The sequence below is a fragment of the Lipophrys pholis genome (assembly GCF_963383615.2).
Source record: "Lipophrys pholis genome assembly, chromosome: 4".
Classification (NCBI taxonomy): Eukaryota; Metazoa; Chordata; class Actinopteri; order Blenniiformes; family Blenniidae; genus Lipophrys; species Lipophrys pholis.
Genome location: NC_137637.1, coordinates 18,363,086 through 18,386,713, shown reverse-complemented (window position 1 = coordinate 18,386,713; position 23,628 = coordinate 18,363,086). Strand labels below are relative to the sequence as shown.

Here is a 23,628-nt window from a genome sequence, read left to right as displayed (position 1 = left end):
TTCATGAAGGCTGAGAAATAAAACACCTCCGATTATACGTATACACGACGTGCTCTCCTGACCTGTCAGATTTGAGCGATCCCATGGACAGCGAGGCGATGGCACTGACGGCCTCGCTGTCCGAGTCCCGCCTCAGTCTGCGTCTCTGTGCCTGCAGGTAGGACAGACCCACTGTGGCCTCTGAATCCTTCACGCTCTGCCAGTATTCACCTGCAGGATGCAGAAGGGATGGAAAAAGAAAAGAGGAGAGAGGAAACAGGAGAGAAAGATTAATGACTCAACTGGCAGTGCTGTTTTCATCCTGGATGCCTCCTCGAGGGGAAGCGGCTGCATTATTAAAAAGCACCACTTGGTGTTTGATCCTCCGGTTGGAGCTGTTTGATCCAAATATAAGCAAAGGCTGTGACATAAACAGCCCATGGTCTAAATATCCTTGTTGATAATTTCACAAATATAAACTCAGATTCAATCCGTTGGCCTGCGGTCCTGCGTCACACAGAAGAAAACCATCAATCGGTGTGTGTGAGATCGTGCTCATCCACAGGCCTGCGCGTTCTGGCCGCGCACGCAACTCACGCACATTTCACCCCGGGCATAAATTATGGGCTTAACATTCTTGTGGCTATTCAAATATTTTTAATTAATCTAATTTGGTTGGGATAACATTTGTGTGCAATCAGGAGGGGATGTTGCGAAGGTCGTGTGCCAGAGAAGTGTTTGAAGATAATTGGAGCCAGGGCGGCTGTGTGAGTGTGTGCGTGCGACTGTGTGTGTGTGTGTGTGTGTGTGTGTGTCTGTGTCTGTGTGTGTGAGACGGCTGCAGGGACGGATGGGAGACGGGGATGTAAAGGAGGAGAGGTGGTCAGAGAGCAGGAGGGCCGACGGAGGAGAGGAGGTCACTTGTAGAGAGGAAGAATGTGAGGATGACTCGCTGAACAGGAAACAGAAAGTCGAGACGGAAAACATTTCGGCTCAGTCTCCATCAAAGGGGATCAAAAGGCCTCTTTATCTGACAAACATGTAATATCTCAAATTAAATACAATACAACAACAGTAGGGACAGACAATTTAATTTCAGATACAAAATTTGAGCTTATTATATATGGGTTTTTTGGGGGTGGGCATCGATAGATAAGTTAGACATACAGTGAATGTACTCACTTTTTTATTAACCTTTTTTTGTATAGTAATTTTTATAACTTTTCGAAACCAGAATATAACCACCATAAACGGCAAGAAAATGAACCAAGTGTGAAAAAAAATTTAAGCGAAACCAACAATGAGGAAATCTTAACTTGCAGGAGTCCAAGTGTAAACACAAAGGAGTTGTAAAGATGACACAACATCTCCCACAGCCTCTGGAGCCTCATCTGCCCTATTCAAATCTACGTCTTTACCAATTCCTGAAACAAATAAGGAGCTTGTAAAATGAGTAGGCGATTGTGCCGGTGTGTATCATGTTATTCGAAACAAATGGAAAGTTAATGCCGTGTTACACTCAGAGCTTATAGCATACCTGAACGCCCCCCAAAAAACTAATAACCTTCAGGATGAGAAAACCGAAGTGCAAAAATGCAACCAGACTTTCAGGTTTTAGGACTCATTGCTGCGTCACGCTCCGCAACATCACTGCAGTTTGACTGTTCCAGCACTGCCTGTTCATTCAGCAGCTGATGCAGAACCACAACAGTTAAACAGACCCATCAATCACCTTCTCTTAAAAACTATACCAGGATTTCTTTTATGGCTGCTCTCGTGCTTGTTTCTTACATTTCGTAATTATTTGTAAATATCTGATATGAGTATTTAAGTTTAGAAGAGCATCTATTGTTTTTGCATTTGAGCGTACATTGGCATTATTTTCAAACTTTTTCTAGTTAATGCTATAGAGTTAAAGCATCTATCTATCTATCTATCTATCTATCTATCTATCTATCTATCTATCTATCTATCTATCTATCTATCTATCTATCTATCTACCTATCTATCTATCTATCTATCTAACTAAATTATCCTATATTATCTATCTAAAATATGTTTCACTATCTTTTTATTAAAAGAAGATTAAAGGTTGAATGATGGAGCTAAACTTCAAGGTTTCAAACAAAGTAAAAACATATACCCCACATGCACTTTGTGCAGTAAAAAGTGGTGCAAAACTGCAAAGAAATCGGATGTATTTCATCACTTAAATATTGCCCATCCAATAGTGAGCACTACTGTCGTATCATATGATTTGTTTTATATATATATATATATATATATATATATATATATATATATATATACTATATATAAATTATTAAAATTATTCGGTGTATATTCAAGGAAATGTCCCTTGCAGTAGTTTTCTGTTTACTGTGCTGATTCCAGCTCAGTTGTTCACATTTCTTTATATGTGATAATAGTAAATGTTTTGATAAAACCAAGAGTCAAACACTATTGTGTTGATGCTGTTATCATAAATAGTACAAGAATACCGTGTCTGATAAAGGGTTGAATTGAATACACTGTTTAGAGCAGGTCCATCTGCCATTAGAGAATTTGTAAGACAACAATCTACTGTTTTATATCTACTGTGGGAATCATTACAAATCTGTTATGTGTGATTTGTTTCCATCACAGGTGAATGTGACAGTTTCAAGGTTTGTATGATTATCCTTTTATTATCTGAAACATGACCTTCAGAGAGAGAAAATGGAGCAATCACAACTAAAAGCAGAAAATGTAGAAGCTGAAGTCAGTTATAGGTCCTTTAAAGTAAGAGGACAGCAACTGCAGGAGCTCCAGCTAAACATACGTGAAGTGAGTTTCTTTGCAGATGCACCTCGGACTCATTCCAACACTCAGACAGATGCAGCGAGACCTCTGAAAAGTGGCGTCACTGCAGGCTTGTTAAACTGCACGCTGTGTCGAGTTCTCACCGTGAACCTGGATGACTCTCTGCAGAGAAAGTACCGCGTTTTCACAGGGCTTCTGGTCCAACACGGACTGGGACAGAGGCTCCACCTGGGACACAGAGCACAATCTGTGTTTAGAGAACGGTGTGGAGCGCACGCATGTGTGCAAGAATCGACGCGCATGCACGAACGCTTATCGCACCTCCATGCCCAGCAAGGCGCTGACGCAGGCTTCAGAGGCATCGCAGATGGCCTTGAGGTCGTGCCCTCCTTCCAGAGCCAGGACCACCCGACCCCCAGCGAGTGACATCAACTGACGAGTCAAGAAGCCGAAACCTGGCCAGATCACAAACAGACACACAAATATAAACACATCCGGGGAGCTGAGCCAGGTACTGATTGGACAGGGCTGAGAATAAAGGTTGCTGAAAGCTATCCACACTTTCCAAAGCCAGCGTTTAATTCAAGGGCTACAGTGAATGTTTACAAGCTGGTTTCACATCTTTCATATGGACCGGTGGCCACTTCCTCTTTTCGTTAGTGCTCACAAGTTCCTGTACGCACACGATTTATATAGGATGAAATGAGAAGGTCTTTCATTAACAAACTTTAGAGGAAATGTAATATGTTAATTTGTAACTTTATTTCAGTTAAAAAATAAATCAGATGCCAATCAATTAAAACCGTATCAATATGAATGCCCACTCATAACCCCTGGTTGACTTCACAGGCATACAGCGTACTGACTGTCTGTCTCAGTTGTTAGGTTTTGCAATACACATACACATATTCTGCTCTCACACTGCAGACTTTACTGACTTCTAAATCCTCTTAGACATTCAGTTTGGTAAATTATTTGTGAAAATGTTCTTTGAACATGTAAAATGGCCTCGTCTGGAGCGAGGCTGTGACAAGAGACTGAGGAACTGGTGAAAGCTTACACTTGGCGGTGACCTTGTAGCCTCCCAGTGATGCTGCATGTCCTTCAACGGCATCGAAGCCGGCCGACACCAGCACCACGTCAGGGGAGAACTCGTGGGCGATGGGCATCACCACAGCTCTGGAGACGAGGAGAGGAAACACTGTGCTGTCAACTAAATGCTGCTTATTATGTCACATTCATACATTCTGGAGGCCCAGCCTGATTTATATGGCACATTTAAGATGTTTCTGTTTTCAACAGGTGGTTTGTGGGAACATGAATACGGTGAATACAATAAACAAAGTAAGGATTAACATCAGATCCGAGTGGAAACAATAAATGACTGAACTTGAGAAGAGTTACAGTCATCTGAATGGTAAAGAAAATAAAGCTGAGCTGGCAGTTTTTCCACCGGAACGTTCATACAATGTGCGACTTCTTTCTGGATTGTAAGCTGCAAACATGTACTAAAATGTAATCTCCCACTATTTGAAAATGATGAAAAGAGAAATTATCAAAGGCAACGCTCCAAGTGCTTGATCTGTGTTCTTGATCCACTCCTGGTGAGCAGCCAGCGCTGGAAGGTGGAGCACCTCCCAGGTGCGAATGTGTGCAACTGTTTAAAAGTGAAGTAGAGCGCCGCTGAACAAAGACGTTGCGGTGCTCTGCAAAACCTTCTTGCGTGTATATGAAAAAAAAATAAAAAATCTAAGTAGAAATGCACAACTTCAGACAGGTGGTACTGAGACAGAGAGAGAGATAAAAAATGAAGGCCTTGCCAGAACTGGACTGAGACGCTCGCATGCTCAGAGGAGACCACTTTCCCTGCTCCTATGCTCTCCTTCTTACTTCCTCTTGTCTCCCGCTGCCAGTTATTTAGCAAGAGCGCACAGCCCATGCCGCGTTTGATTCTCTCTCACTCTCTCTCTCTCTCTCCCTCTCTCTCTCTCCCTCTCTCTCCCCCTCTCTCTCTCTCTCTCTCTCTCTCTCTCTCTCTCTCTCTCCCTCTCTCAGCGGCAGTTCAAAGGCGTTTGTGTGCGTCTGGTTCCTATTAGGAGCTCGTCCCTCTTCTCACGTCACTGACAGCCAGCCATCTGGGATCCATTGGGCCTAATTACACCGCCTTTGGATTCCCTAACAATGCACCCCCCACTTCTTCTTCTCCTCTCCTCTGCTGTATTCTCCTCTCCTCTGTAGTTCATCATTGGTCAGTAGCCATTTAGAAAGCACAAGGAAATATGTACGTTCACGTAGGTACAACACACGAGCCGGAATACCTGCACATACGTGCTCTGCCTTTGAAACTGGAAGTTGCATATGCGCGTTGCTACCGGTGATTAGACTGACCTCAGATTCTGACCACTTTAGTAATCCTCCACACGTACACACACTGCGTCATGACACTCAATCTCAATGCAGCTGAGCCCCGTCCTGATTGTACTTGAGTCCCACTGCTGCTCTTCACCACAATATTCCCCCTGTCACTACTACACACCCAAAAAACAGAGACACACATCAATGAAGACCGCACTATGACTAGTTTTCTGTTCCACGTTGAGGAGAAACACACAAGGTCTGGAACACCCTGGAGTCTGAATCAAGTATTCAAATTAAATCACCAAGCTGGCACCAGGATAGCTGTACCGAACTGCATAAACATAAAATCATGATGCATTAAATTTTTGTCTAATAGTGTGTTATGCATTCATTTGCAACACTCAATTCACAGGCTGCAGACACAGCAGACTGAAATATTATTCAAACAATGCATCTTGTGTGTTTTTTTGTGTGTGGGGGGGTTTGTTTGGTAATTTTCTCCCTGACGAACATTGGTTACCCCATAGTGGGATATGATAAAGGTCTTTCCCTGGATTTGCATCCCAGACATCACAGCTACGTGGAATGAGCCTCAAACCACTGGACCACCGGGACACTCCTCCACACAGCTTTGATTTCTATATGCACCATACAATACGTTACAGTACTATGCTGTGGTTAAACTGAGGAAGCTTTACACATGAAAACACTTGCCATTTCCTAAACTGGATGAAAAAAATACCAAAACCAGACGCCTGCTCAGGAAAAGGCCAGTTGTTTCTTAATTAGCATGCAGGGCTCCAGTAAACACTGGACTTAGTGTTTCCGAGTCTTCATATTGGGTCTACAGATTTTTACCAGTATGGGTTAGCTCATTAGCATCTTTCCTTTGACGAGGGGCCCACCCACTGTGTCTGCTGCATGCAGCACTGCGTAGAGCTCACATACTGTTTAATCATCTGGTGGCGAGCCAGTGTTGCTGACAGAAACATTCTGAGTTCATTACAGTCGAGTGCAGAACCAAACCATATTCATTCAGGAAAAAATGGTCTGAGTGAAATGAAAAGTGTGGCGAGAGCAAAGGTATGTCTGGGTAACACATTGCGGTTTTTCAACTCAGCTCCACAATGAGTCACTGCTAATGTGATACTACTGCTATCGACTCAGAAGCCGTATTAATGGTTATCTAATTTCAGACAAGCTATATTGACTCCGTTACGGCACCAACGCACGGATCTATATCAGTAACACTGACAGCCAGTGTTTTGCCAGTGTGGCAGACCTGCGAGTGATCAACTGGCGTACGACAGACCTGGATAGCAGAGGAAGGCTGGCGCTCGCTCCCGAGCTGCCGGCGCAGCTGCTGTGTTCACTGTTGCTGGCTGATATGATCACTGACATGAAGCAGGGGATCAGTGTGCTTTACATTTAACGCAAACTATTCAGCGTGCAATTTTGTTCTAACTTAGCTTGCAGACAGAACTTCAGTGCATTGATAGAGTGATCTGATGTAGCTGGCAAACGGCGAGATGATGTTAACGGTGGCGTGTCGGCAGGGTTTTTTTTTTTTTGTTGCTACAATGGCACAAAGCTTGAAGTGACTCTGTCATGAGGGCTTCAATATGTTCATGTTCATGCAAGAACATATTGAACAGCAAGTAACGTGCTGAAACATAAGTGTAAGCTGTTACATTTTAAACAGTTAAAACCAAAAGAAGTACGGTGTGTTGCAAATACAGGAGGCACGTGTTCCTTCTTTACCTGAAAGCGGCCAAGTATTCTGCATCACCCATTGGAGGGTTCAAACCTCCCGTCCATCCTACATTCACGTTAAAGCCCTCGCCTGCACCTTTTCCCACCTGGAGACCGAGAGAAAGAGAGAGAGAGAGAGAGAGAGAGTGAGACTACAACAGTTTTGTGCATGTCAACAAAGTTAATGAATCCCAGTGAAAGTTGAGAAACGGTGATAGATTAGTGTCAAAGGTTCACATATCTGCACTGCTCTTGGATTGCTTTGCATTGCATCAACTGAGGGAAAGTGACTCTTTAGAGCAACACCAGGGAGTGATTATGATTCCTAAATGAAAGACGGATGGCTGTTAATTCAACACCCTGGTCCCTCCATTTTGATTTCAATACAATTTGTCAAATGGCCTTTTAAATCATTCTGAGTCGTTTCAGAGCACTGCTATACTGGGAAACGTTATTATTTTGGCAAATGCAGACCGATTTAAAAAAAACAAAACACCCCCAAAAAACCTATGAATAGTTATCACAGTGTTTATTTATATAAGAAATGTATATAACATGAATAAGTACACAATTATGTGTATAGAAAATTTGTAAGTCTGGGCAATGACACGTCAAATAATACATCCATGGTATATTACTCAAGACTGATCTTTTAATGTGCTGCAAATGATTTTAGTGGATGTTTTTTTAAGGAATATCAAGATTGGCGTGTAATGTAAAATGCCAAGCTGAGCCTCAACGGCACTCCGCTCAGTTTGACCTCGCATATTCAGGGCAGAGAGTGAAATGAGGCCCGGGTCTTGGAAAGGAGGGTTGAAGGATTCCTGCGTCTCTCTTTGTAGTTCTGCTAGCAGCCATTTAGCTGTTCTCTAAGCCCTTCTCCATCAGTCAATGTGTCAGTTTGAGGGGAGATTGAGGAGGTTGATTGACACGCTCTTGGCAAAAACGTGTGGTGATTTCCTTTGTGCGTATGTGTGCGTATGGGTGTGAGAGGATGCTTGAAAGAGAAAGAATGCTGATGAGCATCGCAGAGCGTCTGTCTCCATTCTTCTCTCAGGATGTTCACAGGGCAAACGAAAAACACATGAGGTCTCCTGTCCTCTGCCAACTGGTAATGTACCCGCATGCACTTGCACGCGGGCACGCATACACATACTTGAACACAGGCACACAAGTTCTGCTGTGGCTCCAAGTCTTTTGCACTACTCTGTGTCCTTTTTCTCCCTTTCATGTCTCAAGACATGCTGGACTGGATTAGACCTTCGCTGGTTTCTGTGCGGTACTCGGCACTCTCTGTTATGGCTATGACATCACACCCCTACCCCATAGTGTGTTATATACCTACACGGGGGACAGCGAGACTCCAGAGGTTTACCGCACTGCTCAACAGAGGTTGAGAGGCCACTTAAGGAAAAGCCACATCCAAGCCGGCAGAGCGTTTTATGTACCGTCCCTCGTCAGGGGATTTTATGGGAAAACATTGACTATTTTAGCCTCATTATTGTGGGGGAGGATGGGAGAATGAGCGGCGGGAATGCGGGGGGACTGAATGGGTGGTGAATGCCAGCGTGGGTTGGGGGTCAGTTCGTCTGACTGGGGATAGTCATCACACTTGGTTTCTGGTGAGACCACAGGCAGATTTCATAGGCATCTCAATTTCCTGTACGCAAACATCGGCATGCACACATCCTGTTGTGAAGTTTTGACATCCAAAGCCTTGAAGTTTCTCCAGTAAACTGAAAGTATGGAAGCAAACTTACGGCAGTTACTCAACAAGTTTGCGACATTCTGAAATAGTAATGCGAAGAATGCAGTACCCCAAAGTGAGAACATCCAGATGATTGCTGCAACCCTTTTTAAAAGATTTGTGTTCAGCTTCGAACACATTAAAACCACAATAGAAAATTCTTAAATATATTTTGAAAGCCATCAGATTAAACCTTGTAGACACTTAAAAATTGTAGCAAGTTGTTAAAAAATCCAAAGGTATCAAAACCATGTTTGATCACAGTGTGACGGCGGCAGCGGGACAGATGTGGTAAACCTAAGCCCTTGTTGTCAATGGATAGCACACATATATTATTCTCTCTTATTTTCACTGGTGGCATACAAACAGCCAACATGAAAGCCCGTCTTCGTGATCAAATCCAAATTATAATTGAAACTTCATATCATGCGTATAATTGCTTGATTTATAATTACTCTTCCTGTTTTGACAAGTAAATGCTAAACACAAGGCTCTTGAGCTAACTAAAGTCCCACTGGAATCACACGATTGCCAAAGATTTCTAAGCCAACATATTTATTTTTTATGAGACACGGGTGGTATTTTTATGAACTGTGTAGCCTGTCGAATTAGCATCAAAAACATGGCTGCATCGAAATCCAAAATGTTAAATCTACTACAACACAAAAGGAGAGTGGTTGAAGAAAAGAGCTTTCTCATGTGGTATTATTAAACGACCGGGTTCACAGGAATCTAGGTGCATGCGGACGCAGACAAACACCCAGATGTCACCATAACAACACAAACAAAAGCAGACAAACACAGCACTGCCACGGAGGGCTGTTTGGTGCATACCTCACTGGGGTGTCCACTACCAGGAAAAAAGTTGCCATCATCGTAACGATGCAGGGAGATGTACAGTACGCTTGGGTCTTTGTAGAAAGCCTGCTGTGTCCCGTTGCCATGGTGCACATCCTGGAAAACGAGTGGACGGCAGTTTAGGAAGGAGCTTACGACTCCTGATAGGTTCAGCTCAATATTGAAACTTTGATGGCTTCACGTAATTGCTCAAAATGTTACAATAAATACATTGAATTGCCTGAAGACATATCCTGATCATTTTCCACACACGCTTTAATGGTACATTAGGCGAAGGGTCACTACACCATGAAGTGGCAAACAGATAATCACAAACACACATTGTCAGCCACAGGAATTTAGAAAAGTCAGTTGACGTAACATGCTTTTTTCTTGGAGTTTGGAGTAATTAGGAGGAGACCCATGCAAACTCCATAAAGGTCCTAGAATTGAACTGAGGATATTACCGCTGTGAGATGAGAGTACGAGCCACTACACCGATTGACAATGGAGCAATACAAGAAAGGTGGAACATGCTGTGATAAATACAATAAAACATCTATCCATCTCCTTTCCCACCTAGTCCAAATGTGGTTGCTGCGGCAGAACGGAGAGCAAAGAAGAACAAGCATCTCTGTTTTTCCTCCTCCAGCTAGACCTGCAGCGGGCCCTAGAATGACCTCTGGGCTTCTTGCCAATTGACCGTTTGTGGTACACCTCCAATGACAGAATACCAGCAGGGATCCTTATTAGATGTTTGAACCACCTCAGCCGACTCCTCTCATTATTTATCCACTAATAGAAAACTTGAGCTAGATTTACACCATCATGAGACACATTGGTTTTACCCTACTGATGATGTGTCGCTGAAAGAGCGAGTATAAAAAGTAGCGGCTCTACAGCGAGAGCCCAGATGGTCAAACTCCTCGCTCCGTCATGAAGTGTGTTAGGGTACTCACGCATAGCGTGCACGCTGTATGAGAGGGTGGAGGGCCACGAGACCAGTGCCCCCCCCGCCTCCTCCGGGTAAAAAATACTTCTAGGTACAATGAAACTAATTCTCAACACATAATCCAAATCTGATAAATTCTGCGTCTCACTGTGGTTTGACTTGAACACTTTTAGATGAAGTCAAATATGTTTCCAGTGTTTGATGTGGTAATATGACAGAGAGCGTGCAGTATGTGAAGATGTGGCGTAGGGTCATAGACACAACAGAGACGACCACCTGGCGGTGCATCAATATTAGCACATGTATGTGTGGGCGTATGTTGGTATCACTGTGTGTGATTTGGTGTCCATGCTGAGCACATATGACGACTCGGCTCACACATGGATACCAGAGGTGTCCAAATGAACTAAATGATGAAAAGCAGTGCTACTGTAGGGCTGCTCGACATCTGGGACCTTGTTTGTACCTGCGATACATTTTTGTGACTGTGTATTTGTGTATTTTGTCTGTTTATTCCTGTCCATCTGGGGAGCAGCGATACTGCTCATGTGGTGGGTCCTCACCCAGTCCACAATGAGGATCTTGCTGACGTTGAGCTTGCGCTGGAGCTGCTTGGCAGCGATGGCCACAGAGTTGAAGAAACAGTAGCCCCTGTGGACAAACAGACAGGAAGAGTGGCAGCCACATGTGTTTATCAGGACAACTTCGGCAAATTAATAACACAAAATCACCACACGGACCTCGGGAACCTCTAAGACGTGTCTTGAGTTATCTGATGTCATATCATTAGAGAAAGACAGTCATATCAGAATCACAAAGACACGCTGCTGCCACATTAACATTTACAGCAAATACTCATTTCAAGTTGTTGTGCATTTCATGATCCCCCGATGGCACACAAAAAAATGCCTTTTCTTACTGGATTATTGTTCTGAGAGGAAAATACTTTGCTCCTGGGAAATGCAGAACCCACAAATGTTGTGGCGAACATAAAATAGGCTTATCATAAAAATTCACTTCTCATTTCAAATAATAACACGGTGATGATTACTAGCAGGATGTGAAATGATTTCAGAGGACTAAAGTCCCAGCCTGATGCAGCAGCTCCCTCAACACTCAGTGTCTGCAGTAAAGGTATGCAGAAAAACTGTTGATGTATAAAAAACAATGAAAGGGTGGTGGAAGTGGCAGTGTCAGCAAGGGTCGTAAATAGCAAATGCCTTTGTGCTCATGTGTGTACGTGTAGTGTATGCATAAAATACTATCCAAACTTTGCTCATCCAAAAAAGTCATTAACGTCCCATAAATAACTAGTGACAAGGAGTGCTGAGCACACACACACACACACACACACACACACACACACACACACACACACACACACACACACACACACACACACACACACACACACACACACACACACACACACACACACACACACACACACACACACACACACACACACACACACACACGCGGTCCCAGATGAATGTGGTTACTGGGCCAATGCCTCCCATCAAAGACTGCCACAAATCCATGCATGCACAAATACACATGAGCACACATGCACAAAATTTCTTGAGGTGCTGTGCTTTGTGTCTTGAAAGCACAAAAAAAAAGAAAAAAAACAAGCGGGGGAGGTCGTTTGCCTGAGGCAACAAGGAGGTAACACACACACACACACACACGCACGCACGCACGCACGCACGCACGCACGCACGCACGCACGCACGCACGCACGCACGCACGCACGCACGCACACACTAAGATGCTCTGTTTCCTTCTCTCTCTTGCTCAGAAGTTTGGCTGATCTGTAATAAATCCTTTGAAACACTTTGCAGGCCTCCTGGCTCCTGGTACGTATGTGTGTGTGTGTGTGTGTGTGTGTGTGTGTGTGTGTGTGTGTGTGTGTGTGTGTGCTGCTGTACTTACAGGGGGGAGGAATGGTTTGCATGATGTCCAGGGGGCCTCACCACTGCAAAGCCATTCTGAGAGGAGACAGAAAAAAACACCTTGCTGTATATTTCACACTGCAGTTCCTAAAATTATTGATGCATTTGCTTTTGCAGGTAGCTATTACTTAGTTCCCCTTCTAATGTATATTTCAGTCCACACCCTGCTACACAGTCTTGTGTTTACTTTGTTCCACTAAAACACAGAATGGTAATAACAAACTGTTACTTTTTTGTAAAGCCACACCTTCAGTTCTCCTTGAGCCACCTTCAAAGCCAAGTCTGTGACGCATCCGGCTGCAATACGGGAAGCTGCTGATGTGTGATGTTCATTCCAGACTGTATCAATATCTACCTGTCAGTAAAACAGAGTGAGACACGTAGAGTCCGTTTAAAATCCAGTCACAGAAAATGTACCGTCTGTTTGAATTGATGTAAAGATACTCCACTTTTTTTTGCAGTCATTTAAAATAAATTCTATCCTGAATGAAAATGTACATGACGTTCCCAAATAAAAGCTTCATTCTGCTAGTTCGAATGGCTCAACGAGAAAAACTACTGCTATATTACATAAATCCAAAGAAAATATATAATTAGTGTATAGTGTTGTTTTTTTGACTCATGTGCTTCAAATAAATGTGGGCTAACTGTCTCTTCTTTTATAACACTGATATCATTGCATCTATTCTAAGTTTAACCTCCATCCTGTGTTTTGCTGTTAAGTTTTGAGATTCCTCTCTGGTGCTGTGCTGCTGTCCAGCTATGGAACAATGAAATCAGAGGATTTGCTTTTATCACAGACTTTGCCATCTTGTTCCAATCACCACTCCTCAACCAGAGCAGCCAAGGGCCGGAAATCCAGGCAGATCAGTCCTCTTATCATCTGACACCCAGCCCCCTTCTGCCTTCTCCCGTCTCCTTTTGTCATATCAGAGGTGTAACATCTTTTGTCAATCCTATCGTCTTTATTGTTGCTTTTCAGATTGTCCATAGTTACATTTCATCAAATTGTGTCCCTACGTTGACCCCAAAAATCTTCCTCTCCTGCGTTTTTGATATTCTTTCATTTCTTCTTTCCCGACATCTCAACTTTGTACAGTCTTATATTTTGAGTTATTTTGGCCAGAAACCATGGCATTTGCAATTTGTAGCATTATTAGTTTAATTGTGTAATGAGAAGTAATCAGGCATGTAATGTTTGCTATTCAGTAAGGCAATTAGATAAGTGGAAGGACTCCCACGTGACTTTTGTTCTAAAGACTCATGCTTTGTGTGTGCGTGTGTATGGGTGTGTGTGTGTGTGTGTGTGTGTGTGTGTGTGTGTGTGTGTGTGTGTGTGTGTGTGTGTGTGTGTGTGTGTGTGTGTGTGTGTGTGCGGGTGTATGTGTGTGTGTGTGTGTGTGTGTCTGCTCTTGTTTTTCTACACATCTGAGGCCCTAAACCTGCTCGCACACTAAGCTATGAGGATTCATATCATGAAAAGGACAAAACAGTGGAAGGATATCAATTAATATTTAGATGTTTTAAGGTCAGAGTATGGTGAGAGTAGCTGTTACTATTATTACTATTATTCTTATTCATATTGGAACAAGTATCCAACAAGTACATTTGTTGTATATTTGCATAGAAGTTAAGGCAGAGATGTGACTTAAGGTTTGGCAAGTGGTGGGCACAGCTGAGTTAAAAATAAATGTGCATGAAATGAATGTATGTCAAAACAATGCTGCAATAGGGCATAAAAGGTTAACGCAGGTGTGTTTGTGCGTGCATATGCGCTTACAGCTGCGTGCAGCACTTACCCCACGTCCTCCACAAGGTAACGTCACTAAATTCTGTTGAGACAAGATTTCTGCAAGAACAAAAATATGACATATCACAGCAGTAAGAACAGTGATCATTGTTTTTACAATTCGTACAGTTTCGTTGTTGTGTTGTTATTGATCTTACCAGTCAGCTTGCGGTTGTCTAACTTGAGGTGGTTGAGCGGGTTGGTGCCGAACAAAAGCACATGCTTTTCTGAATGGACAGACTGCAGCTCTTCCAGGGTGGCCTTTCTACTGTGGATGCGCTACACACACGCACGCACACACAAACAGTTATGTTTTCATAAATATGGCAGGATCATGTATATGATCAAACATATAAAGTAAATATAATGCCCATGGTGGGTCCATCTGCTAGTGTACCATACCTCACACTGGTTCCTGAGGCCTCTTTCGTGCAGTCTAGACCAGATGCTCTGGACCCTCCCAGCATGCTCAGGGTGGAGGCTGTTGTCCCCACAAGTACACTGGTGCTTCTGCATCTGAGCATCATATACCAAACCTACGCATGCACGCACGCAAACACACACACACACACACACACACACACACACACACACACACACACACACACACACACACACACACACACACACACACACACACACACACACACACACACACACACACACACACACACACACACACACACACACACCAATGTGTGAAATTAAATCAGCATTGTTAATTACTATTTTTAAAACCGTTTCTCATCACAGGTCGCCACCCCTCACCTGTGGTGAATTGCAGCTGTATGTCTGTTGCAGTGCTGGACAGCGATAAAGAAGGAATGGCAGGGGGTGGATGTGAAGTCGGAGACTTCACATTCACATCCACATCTGGTGGAGAGGACTGTGTTCGAAACAGTGGCTGATGAGGCCATATTAGGGTAGGCACACCCAGGTGATCCAGTTGGAGACCTGGTCTAAGGACTACTTGCCTCTGTTTCCAAGAATAGGAGGTGAAGAAGAAGAGAACAGAAATATTAAAAAGCTGCAGCATGTAGTTAACAGTTGATATACACAGTATAGTAGTCCAATGCCTCTCATTCATAAATTGCAACTTTGTTAAATCATTCAATCAATTTAATGCTGCTTGTTTCGAATGAGTGACTCATAGAGAAAAATGAGCAAGGCCAGTAGTCCTACATTACTAAGCCCAGCATTCGTTTCAGATTGCATATGTAAAACAACAGCGCCTCCTGATGGCTACAACATGCTCCAATCTACTGGATGCAATTGCACTTGTCTCAAGTATTACTGCAAAAGCTAAAGCTATGGACCTATTCACACACGCACTCCCTCTCTCTGTGATCAGGAAACTGTATTTGAATACCTGACTGAAAGGATGAGAGGGTTCAATCAAGCTCTCGCGGGACGAGGTGGGGGACTCTGTGTCATAGACAGAGTCTATGCTGGCAGTGCTCTGTCTCCTGTGGTAGCCATCCTCACACACTGAGCCGGGTTCAGAGCCGCACACAGACCCGGTCCCCGACCCAGTTTCTTCCAGGTCCATGTCCTCTGATGGGATCTGTGTGAACATGAATATACTCAGTCCTTATTCCAGATGTGCTTGTGCACAACTGATCCAAACAAATAACTTTTGCTTCAAGTTTGTTACATATTGAGGAATACAAAATTCAAAAACATAAAAAAAAAAAGACGGTCAGAAAAATCCATCATATTTTGAGAGAACTAATATGTTCCATGTTGTGTGTTCACTCCAGCCTCCTGTCACCTTGCTCAGCTGCGCATTCTGCTTGAACCTGTCCATCCCGCTCTTGGGGTGCTGCAGCTGCAGCAGCTGGTGCTGGTAGTATTGGGGGTGGCTGCTGAGCAGAGATAGGGATGAATGGCTGTAAGGTGGCGGCTCTGAGCGTGTTCGCGCCAAAGGTGGGTGGGAGTGCAATGAGACTTCTCGTCTGGAGGTGGAGGACAGGTGACACTGCTGCTGCTGCAGAGACACGGGGCTCAAACCTGGAACTGGAGATGAGAGGACAGAAAAAGACATGCTATAATGGGAAGTTATGGGCAAGATGAAAATGGATCAGAGCAAATGCAAAGCAAAAAACTGCTGATAAAAAAAAAAAATCTGAAAAAGTAAAATGAATATTGATAATGATGATGAATGGTTAATGAGCTGATAAATCATTCTGATATGGCTCAGAAATATGTAAGTCTAACATGAATCACAGCGCTATACCAAGTGAAGTGAGTGTACTGAATATTTCTGAGATGTGGATGAAGCAGTATCTCTGTTAAAAGCTGTAGAGAGCGCTCTTGCACCACTTATAATATTCAGGGACCGTAATGATAAATGAGACAGACTCATTTAAAATGAATGGCTATCATGTTTTATCAAATTCATTTTGACTTATTTTAAAAACACAACCAGAGGCTGAAACGACAAGGCAACAAGGTCAAGACCTTAAACTTGCAAAGCTAAGTGCAACACAGCCATCAGTAAGATCATTATTTACACCACCAAGACATAACAAAGTGAGAACCCGTGGTTATCACACATAACTAACATTGATGTACCCTTTAAAAAAATACAAATAGAAAATATGGATTTGAAAAGCTATGTGGCCATCTAATCAATCTTTCTAAACAGCCGAGCCATGTACCTTCAAGTAAATGTGAAACACACATCCTCAATAATTATTTATGCTTTAATCTAAACTTGAAGCTTCTAATAACAGCGAATAAAACTCCCTGAATGGCTGACCTCAAACTGACAGTCAAACTAATGGCATCATTTGACTATATAGTTTTATTTGTGTTTGCACTGTCACAACATTCAAATGTTCATTGGGGTTAATCCCTTCTTCTGCCGTGACATATTAACAAATGATAAACTCACAAGAAACGAGCTGCGTGCGGACCAGCCCAGTATGCGGTTCCAATATGAGCACCGGCTGCAGCCCCTGAGCAAGAGCTGGATTACTTCCTTCAAGGGGCAGAAATACCTGGTGCAGGGCAGACACTGCCAATGGCCTTGCTAATCGCAAGTCAGCCTGGGTGAAGAGGTGGAAACATAAATAGGATGACAAATGCTGCTTACAGGGAATTCCCCAAAAGAAGCTACACTTCTAGAAGAGGTTGACAGTTTATTAAACTCATGCAATATAGTTGACTTAAAGGAGACATATCATGCTTTTAAATCCTTCCTTTTTACATATAAATCATACAGTTGTGGTCTATATAAAGCGGAACTGCAATGCTTGGGTCTGAATTCCTCATTATTAGAGCTCCACAGGCCCCTTTTCTACCCCTTTTCTGATGTGCTTCTGAGAGCAACTCGTTTTGGGGCGGTCTCTTCAAATGCAAATGAGACACTTCATACCCCTCCTCCTCTCCAGGTTGCAGAGGTGACACTCGGTTCAACGCCACCCTGTTCGGCCATCTTTGTAGTTTGATAGAACAGATACAATTATCTAGCGGCGCAGAAACTTTATATTCACACATTATTTACAAAATGTCAACAACGGAAGATTTGTCCATCCAGCCATACATGTTGGAGCCAGAGTCGGACCCGGCGGAGCGAGATGAAAATGACGATGATGCACCTACAGAACAACATCTTCATATGGATGTAACGCAATGGTGTGTTACTATATTTACACTAACTTCTCCATCCATGCCCACTACTACAATACTGCCTGTATTACAACGACTATTTAACACAGAAGTTACATTATAATCTAAAACGAGCACACAGCGCTAACATATGAAGACGGTGCAACTGCTAATGCTAACAAAACAATGACAGGGACGTCTTATCATCACACTTTTTAGCGTTATATACAGCTTACCGAAGTGCTCTGTTCGTCGTCTCCATAGATAGAAGGAACTGACCGCTCAATCAGACCAAGTCTTTCGGCAAATCCTTCTTTATACTGGCGGAGGTTGCTGAAGCAGTCGTCCTTAAAGTGCTTCGCGCACACAAAAATGACCTTACCCACAGATGTGGGTACATTTCTGTGAAAAATAAAACTCAACCAGGCACTTCGAAAAGGTTCTGATGCTGGGAGACGGTGTAACGAAGCTTGTGGGTTACTACATCCAACAACCGAACATTTCGACTTCTCCTCTCGTAACTTCGGCACCCTTAGGTTGAACTACAAAATCGCAGCGAGAAACAAAAATGGCGGATTGCTCGAAGTGTCGATGTCCTAATTTGGCAGTTCCGCCGGGAATACTGTGACGTAATAGTTCAAAAAACGTAATAGAGAATAGAAAAATCGAAACGGATCGCAAAATATGACCAAAACAGAATATAAAGATATCAACGGAGCACCTGAAGAGACTACTTTGAACTTTTCTGTACTTCTAAACACTCTAAATATACAACAACATGCATTTAAGGGCTAAAAAAGTGGATTTAGCATGATATGTCCCCTTTAACTAATGTGTACATAACTTCATCAAGTGAGTAAATGACCACATGGAATGGAAAAAAAATATGAAAGCCCCACAGAAATCAGGAGGGAACTGAAAGCATGAAGATACCACATGCTTCTGTAAGTGTACAAGTATGCACGCACTATTTGAGAAACTCACCATTAGATACGCATACATTGATAGCATCACAGAGTATCACTGACCTGTGGCCTATAAACTGAAACATTGCACAGGAACTTGGTCGTTGAAAATATGGAAGTTTAATAGTAATAAAAAAAGGTATTCATTGCTCACCGGTGCAGGAAGCCCAGCACTGATGTTGGGCCTGGCTGTGGGGTTGGGAGGCGAGGTGAAATGAGCTAAATCCTTCATCAGTAACCTCTGAGACTGCAATAAATAAAAACATTATTAACATTATCCATGCATATAAACAACTGGAGGTGAACACATCATCCATTAACATTTACAGATTTCTCTTTAGCTACGTTTGCTGAAAAAGTAAATAAGAATTAAGTGTTTTTCGTACTAATTGCGTCTTTTAAATACTGCTGACTTGTTTAGTTGGTAAAAGTCAACAAAAGACAATAACGTGGACATCATAACCAAAAGAAGTCACAGTAAAATAATATATTGATTAAATAAGTACTGAGGTACCATTATCAGATTAATACTGTTATTTGGGGCATTTTTTGGAGCTGAAATGCAAAAGAAACATTAAATGGCCTAATCTAAAACACAACCACAGTCTCTGTGAAAGTGAAACAGACGGAGAATTTTCATGGCTGAATGACAAAACTCTTTATGGGCTACATCACAACAATTACTGATCAAATGCATTGCTTTTATCCAAACCAACACGTACACCCGAGACTATGGCTCAGTGAATAAGGACTGGAGCTTTATCATAAAAGAAGGACTCACTTCTTGAGCCAGTGAGAGAGTCCCGTTATCTGAGTGAAGGCTCTCGTTTGGTGAGCTGCACCCAGAGGCTGGATTGCTGCTGCCGCTTGGAGAGGAGTCTGCACAACGATGTAAGACAGCAAACCCATCACGATACTTCAAACCCTATTAATTCTTCACATTTGGATTTCATATTGTTTCTTAAGAGTCTGTGTCTTATGTGGAAATGACATCATTGAGGCAAATGGAGATAAATGTAGTGTACCCAGAGTTTCGGTCCTATGTTTGACAAGAGGAGGGGCGCTGATCTTGCGCTGCAGTGGGTTCGGCCTCGTGGAGATGAGCTTCTTTAACTTCCACTTCAGTGTGGGCTCGGAGACTGCACACGGGCAGAGAAACACATAAAGAAATACAAAAACACATGTAGAAAGCCACACAATGAAAGGTTTAAGAAAATGAAAAAGAAAATTGACACTAAAGCCTTTAAGTCTTATTCACCTTTAACAAACTACTCCAGTTGAGCGCAAACTATTTTGAGTGTCTCGGATTCTACAACAAAACCAGGTTGAAGCAATCTGAGCTTAAACCCTGATCAAAAGCTAAAAAAAAATAAATAAATCTATGTATACATTGGTCAGGCTCCAATAAAACCCAAACAAAGTAATCAATCAGTAGTGGCTGAGTTGGATCAGATAAAGGGAATATTTGTTTTGTTACTGAGCCAACAAAACCATGTGTGTGGGTGTGTGTGTGTGTGTGTGTGTGTGTGTGTGTGTGTGTGTGTGTGTGTGTGTGTGTGTGTGTGTGTGTGTGTGTGTGTGTGTGTGTGTGAGTGTGTGTGAGAGGGTTCCAGGTTAACACAAATAAATAATGGCCAGTACAGTCCCAGAAATGTACAGGAAAACAGAACCACTCCCGCTCTCATTCACACAGAGATGGAGACCTGCTCCAGACTCTCACGCAGTTCATTTTACACACACCTTCAGTAAAAGTTATGTAACTGCTCTGGTCTTTGTGTCTCACTGCTGCTGTTGTTTTTATGTGTGCTTGGTCTTCCTCTCTGGCCCCGCAGGCTTGATGCTTAATGAGTTTCCCTTCATCTCTATCTTCATTCTGTCCCTCACTGTCTCATTCTTTCGCCCAAGACGTGTAACATAATGACACTTTGCTGAGACAGTAGAAAGTATCACACTGAACAAAATATTCCACTGGGCTATGCAATAAGATGACTTTGAGTTTCAACTCAAATTACAAAGAGCGAGCCATGAGAGAAAGCACCTGAGATGGAAAATCACCAGTGACCTTCCCAGCTCTAACCTCAGGGTGGCAACCCTGATCTCCCACACAAACAGGTGTCTCACCTGTTCTTCGCAGGGCGAGGTCCTTACGCTGGTCACAGGACGTAGGCTGAGGCTTTGAGGACAAGTCAGAAACTGGTAGCCTGGGTGACAAAAACAATATATACAAGACTCCATTTACGCAATTGAATAGGCAGTGACTTTTCTTTAAAGAACAGAGTCAAATACATTTTGGAGCACATCCTGCGGGTTAGACTCACAGACAGTATTTCCAAAACTACTGCATAGTCACATATAAAATGCTTCAAATCCAGTAGATACTAGGTAATCTAAACATTGACAAACATGGGCAACTTGGAAAAACGTCGCAATCTATATTAATTTGTGTCCGTGGGGTTAAGCATAGTGCAACACTCGTTATAAAAATATATCAATCCATGTATAGTGGGTGCAGATGCAAATTATTATCAAAAGTCTGAAATGAGTGAACTGTTTGCTTTGCCACTCCACCCTATCAGTTTTCTTTTCAATGGAATAGGAAGGAGCCAAATCAGATGAAAGATTTTTTTTTTTTTTAATTCTCTGTATCCATCCCCTTGTTTCAATGCTTTTGTTTCATTTATAGTTCTCTGAGTCCATAGTGTGCTTTGAACTCTTTCTCACCCGTATCCCAGCACAGGACTGTTGCGGCTGGGAGCGACCCTGTCATGTGTAGGCTGGCTCTTCATGATTATATGTTCCCGAAGTCTCTGCCTCACCAGCTGACTGGCTACAGCACCTGCAAGACATTTAAAGTTAAAATAATAGGCTTAGCATGAAAAAAAAAAGACAACTATGTGCATCACGAGGGAGACTCACAGCCAACAGAGTCAATAATGCAATAAAATAGTAAGAAAATACTTTCTTTTTTTTTTATACAAGGTTTCGTGTATCAAAATGGGACTTCAAAAATAGATCTGTCACTTTTCAAGGTCTAATTAAAATAGCAGTGTTTCTTTAAACACCAAAAAAATGTTTGTTTAACTCTGGTTTGACTTTTTTTTACGAATTTCCTTGAAACCAGAGTGTACAGCAATGGAAATCCCCTTCTTTTTTTATAGAGCCATGCACTGTACTATGACTCATGAAGAGCACGTCCACAACCTTGTGGACTGCATAAAAATGTAAGCCGGTGATGAAGAGACACCACCCACGCAACTCACTCTGTACAGGTCTTTTCTTTCGTATCAGCTGTTGCAGTTCCTCTCTTTGCTCCTCCTCCATCTCTCTTTTCCTCTGTTCGATGTTATACTGAGAAGAAAAAAGTGAATTATCAAGTCAAAGCTTGGCACAGTGTCTGTGACATTAAAACAAGGGGGTTCAAATTTCTACTGTCACTGTCTGTAAAGAGTAAATGTATGCATATAGACAAATATTTGAACCAGAATAATTCAATAAGACAAATTATTCAAGCACTCAGAGGTCAGCATGAAACTGTTGACCTGTGATAAATGTCAATGTTTAATAAATCCTGAGAAAGTGGTCTGTTTCCTGTAACATAACCTGCCTCTTGCTCATTTATGCCAACTGTAATGGAGGCTTGGTGAAAGCTGACGGAGATTACGAATAAGTGTATAAGCAGACAAAGCCATATTAGTATTTCCTTGCTGCCATACTGGGTGCTGATATATGTGAACTTTCTTTTTTCGGTTATGATTTAAAAGCCCAAAAAACATGCACCATTAACCTTACATCGTTATTTGTATTCAAAAGATTGAGCAACTCTGAGGCACAGTAAGGCTCACTGCACATACAGATTGCAGATATTTCATCTCAAGACCAAAACTTCCCTTGGGCCTTACCTGCAAGTGCTGCTGGGAAAACTGTGAGCAATTCTGAGCGGTGAGGGATCCCAGGAAGAAGGGAGGATGGGGGGCCAGCATGGCCGACTCTGGGCCTGGATGCAACAGCCTGTGGGTCACACTTAGGTCCATGGACCGCGTCCCACTAAGAGCTAATGAAACTTGATTTCTGATGATTACATCCACTAAACAGCAAGAGAGAGAAAGAGAAAAGAAAAGAATCGAAGGTTAACAATGACAATGTGAAAATCTAAGTAGTTCATTTGATGTGAGAATTGTAAATGGTCTTTTTTTCCCGTCCTGATTGCGAATCAATCATAAAGAGAGTGAAATGATGGAAGTATTCTACATTTCCAGCTTAAAACATAACTTTCCCAAGAGGAAGTATGTATCAATAAAAATATACATAGAAAAAGGAACATGAACAATGCGAGTCATATGCTATTTATATTGCACTTGGTTAATATAGCAGAAATTGATTCTGCAAAGTCCACTTGAACTCTGCACATTCGCCAGTCATATTTCATTCCATTCAAGCCTTCCTTCCTCAAGCAAACTGGCCATTGTCCAACACAACATTGCATTGAGGAAAGCACTCACTGAGGGCTGTTTGTATATGTTGAGGCTTCATAAAAGAGAGAAATAATGAAAGAAACAGGGAGGGAAGTTGGACTGGAACCTTTTATGTTCGAAGCATTTGAGTGAAGAACATCAATCTGTCATCGCTCTTCCAGGTTTTTATTAAAATAGAAGAAATAAACTCCTAAATTTAGCGAGAGTGAGACAACTGAACCAAGCTTCAGTCTCCTAACAAAAGTCAGATGTCTTTTTTACGGGTGTGGCAAGAGCAGAACAAAGGGTTTGATCCATTTATGCAATCCAAAGATGACCGTAAATATCTGAGAGCTATGCGACGTTTCAACACAAATGTTTACACAGCAACACGACTGGACACCATTTGGGCCTGATTCCATGACCTAT

At 42.5% G+C, this 23,628-nt stretch overlaps 1 protein-coding gene across 2 annotated transcripts in view; it reads right to left on the bottom strand.

Moving 5' to 3' along the window:
• The window catches only part of LOC308108227 (histone deacetylase 7-like), a 41,694-nt gene that overhangs the window by 2,328 nt on the left and 15,738 nt on the right, over nt 1-23,628 (bottom strand). For both annotated transcript variants that reach the window (XM_080461027.1, XM_080461028.1), the window contains exons 2-24: nt 22,648-22,832; nt 22,009-22,096; nt 21,470-21,584; nt 20,870-20,949; nt 19,774-19,887; nt 19,530-19,627; nt 18,903-18,995; nt 17,068-17,221; nt 15,943-16,187; nt 15,541-15,735; nt 14,940-15,147; nt 14,574-14,707; nt 14,330-14,450; nt 14,182-14,231; nt 12,630-12,737; nt 12,363-12,418; nt 10,991-11,078; nt 9,473-9,592; nt 6,901-6,998; nt 3,842-3,960; nt 3,103-3,236; nt 2,925-3,009; nt 63-210 (exon numbers count right to left, since the gene is read on the bottom strand). In XM_080461027.1, the coding sequence (XP_080317153.1) occupies nt 63-210; nt 2,925-3,009; nt 3,103-3,236; nt 3,842-3,960; nt 6,901-6,998; nt 9,473-9,592; nt 10,991-11,078; nt 12,363-12,418; nt 12,630-12,737; nt 14,182-14,231; nt 14,330-14,450; nt 14,574-14,707; nt 14,940-15,147; nt 15,541-15,735; nt 15,943-16,187; nt 17,068-17,221; nt 18,903-18,995; nt 19,530-19,627; nt 19,774-19,887; nt 20,870-20,949; nt 21,470-21,584; nt 22,009-22,096; nt 22,648-22,832 (2,836 nt within the window). The remainder of the gene's footprint in view (nt 1-62; nt 211-2,924; nt 3,010-3,102; nt 3,237-3,841; nt 3,961-6,900; nt 6,999-9,472; nt 9,593-10,990; nt 11,079-12,362; nt 12,419-12,629; nt 12,738-14,181; nt 14,232-14,329; nt 14,451-14,573; nt 14,708-14,939; nt 15,148-15,540; nt 15,736-15,942; nt 16,188-17,067; nt 17,222-18,902; nt 18,996-19,529; nt 19,628-19,773; nt 19,888-20,869; nt 20,950-21,469; nt 21,585-22,008; nt 22,097-22,647; nt 22,833-23,628) is intronic.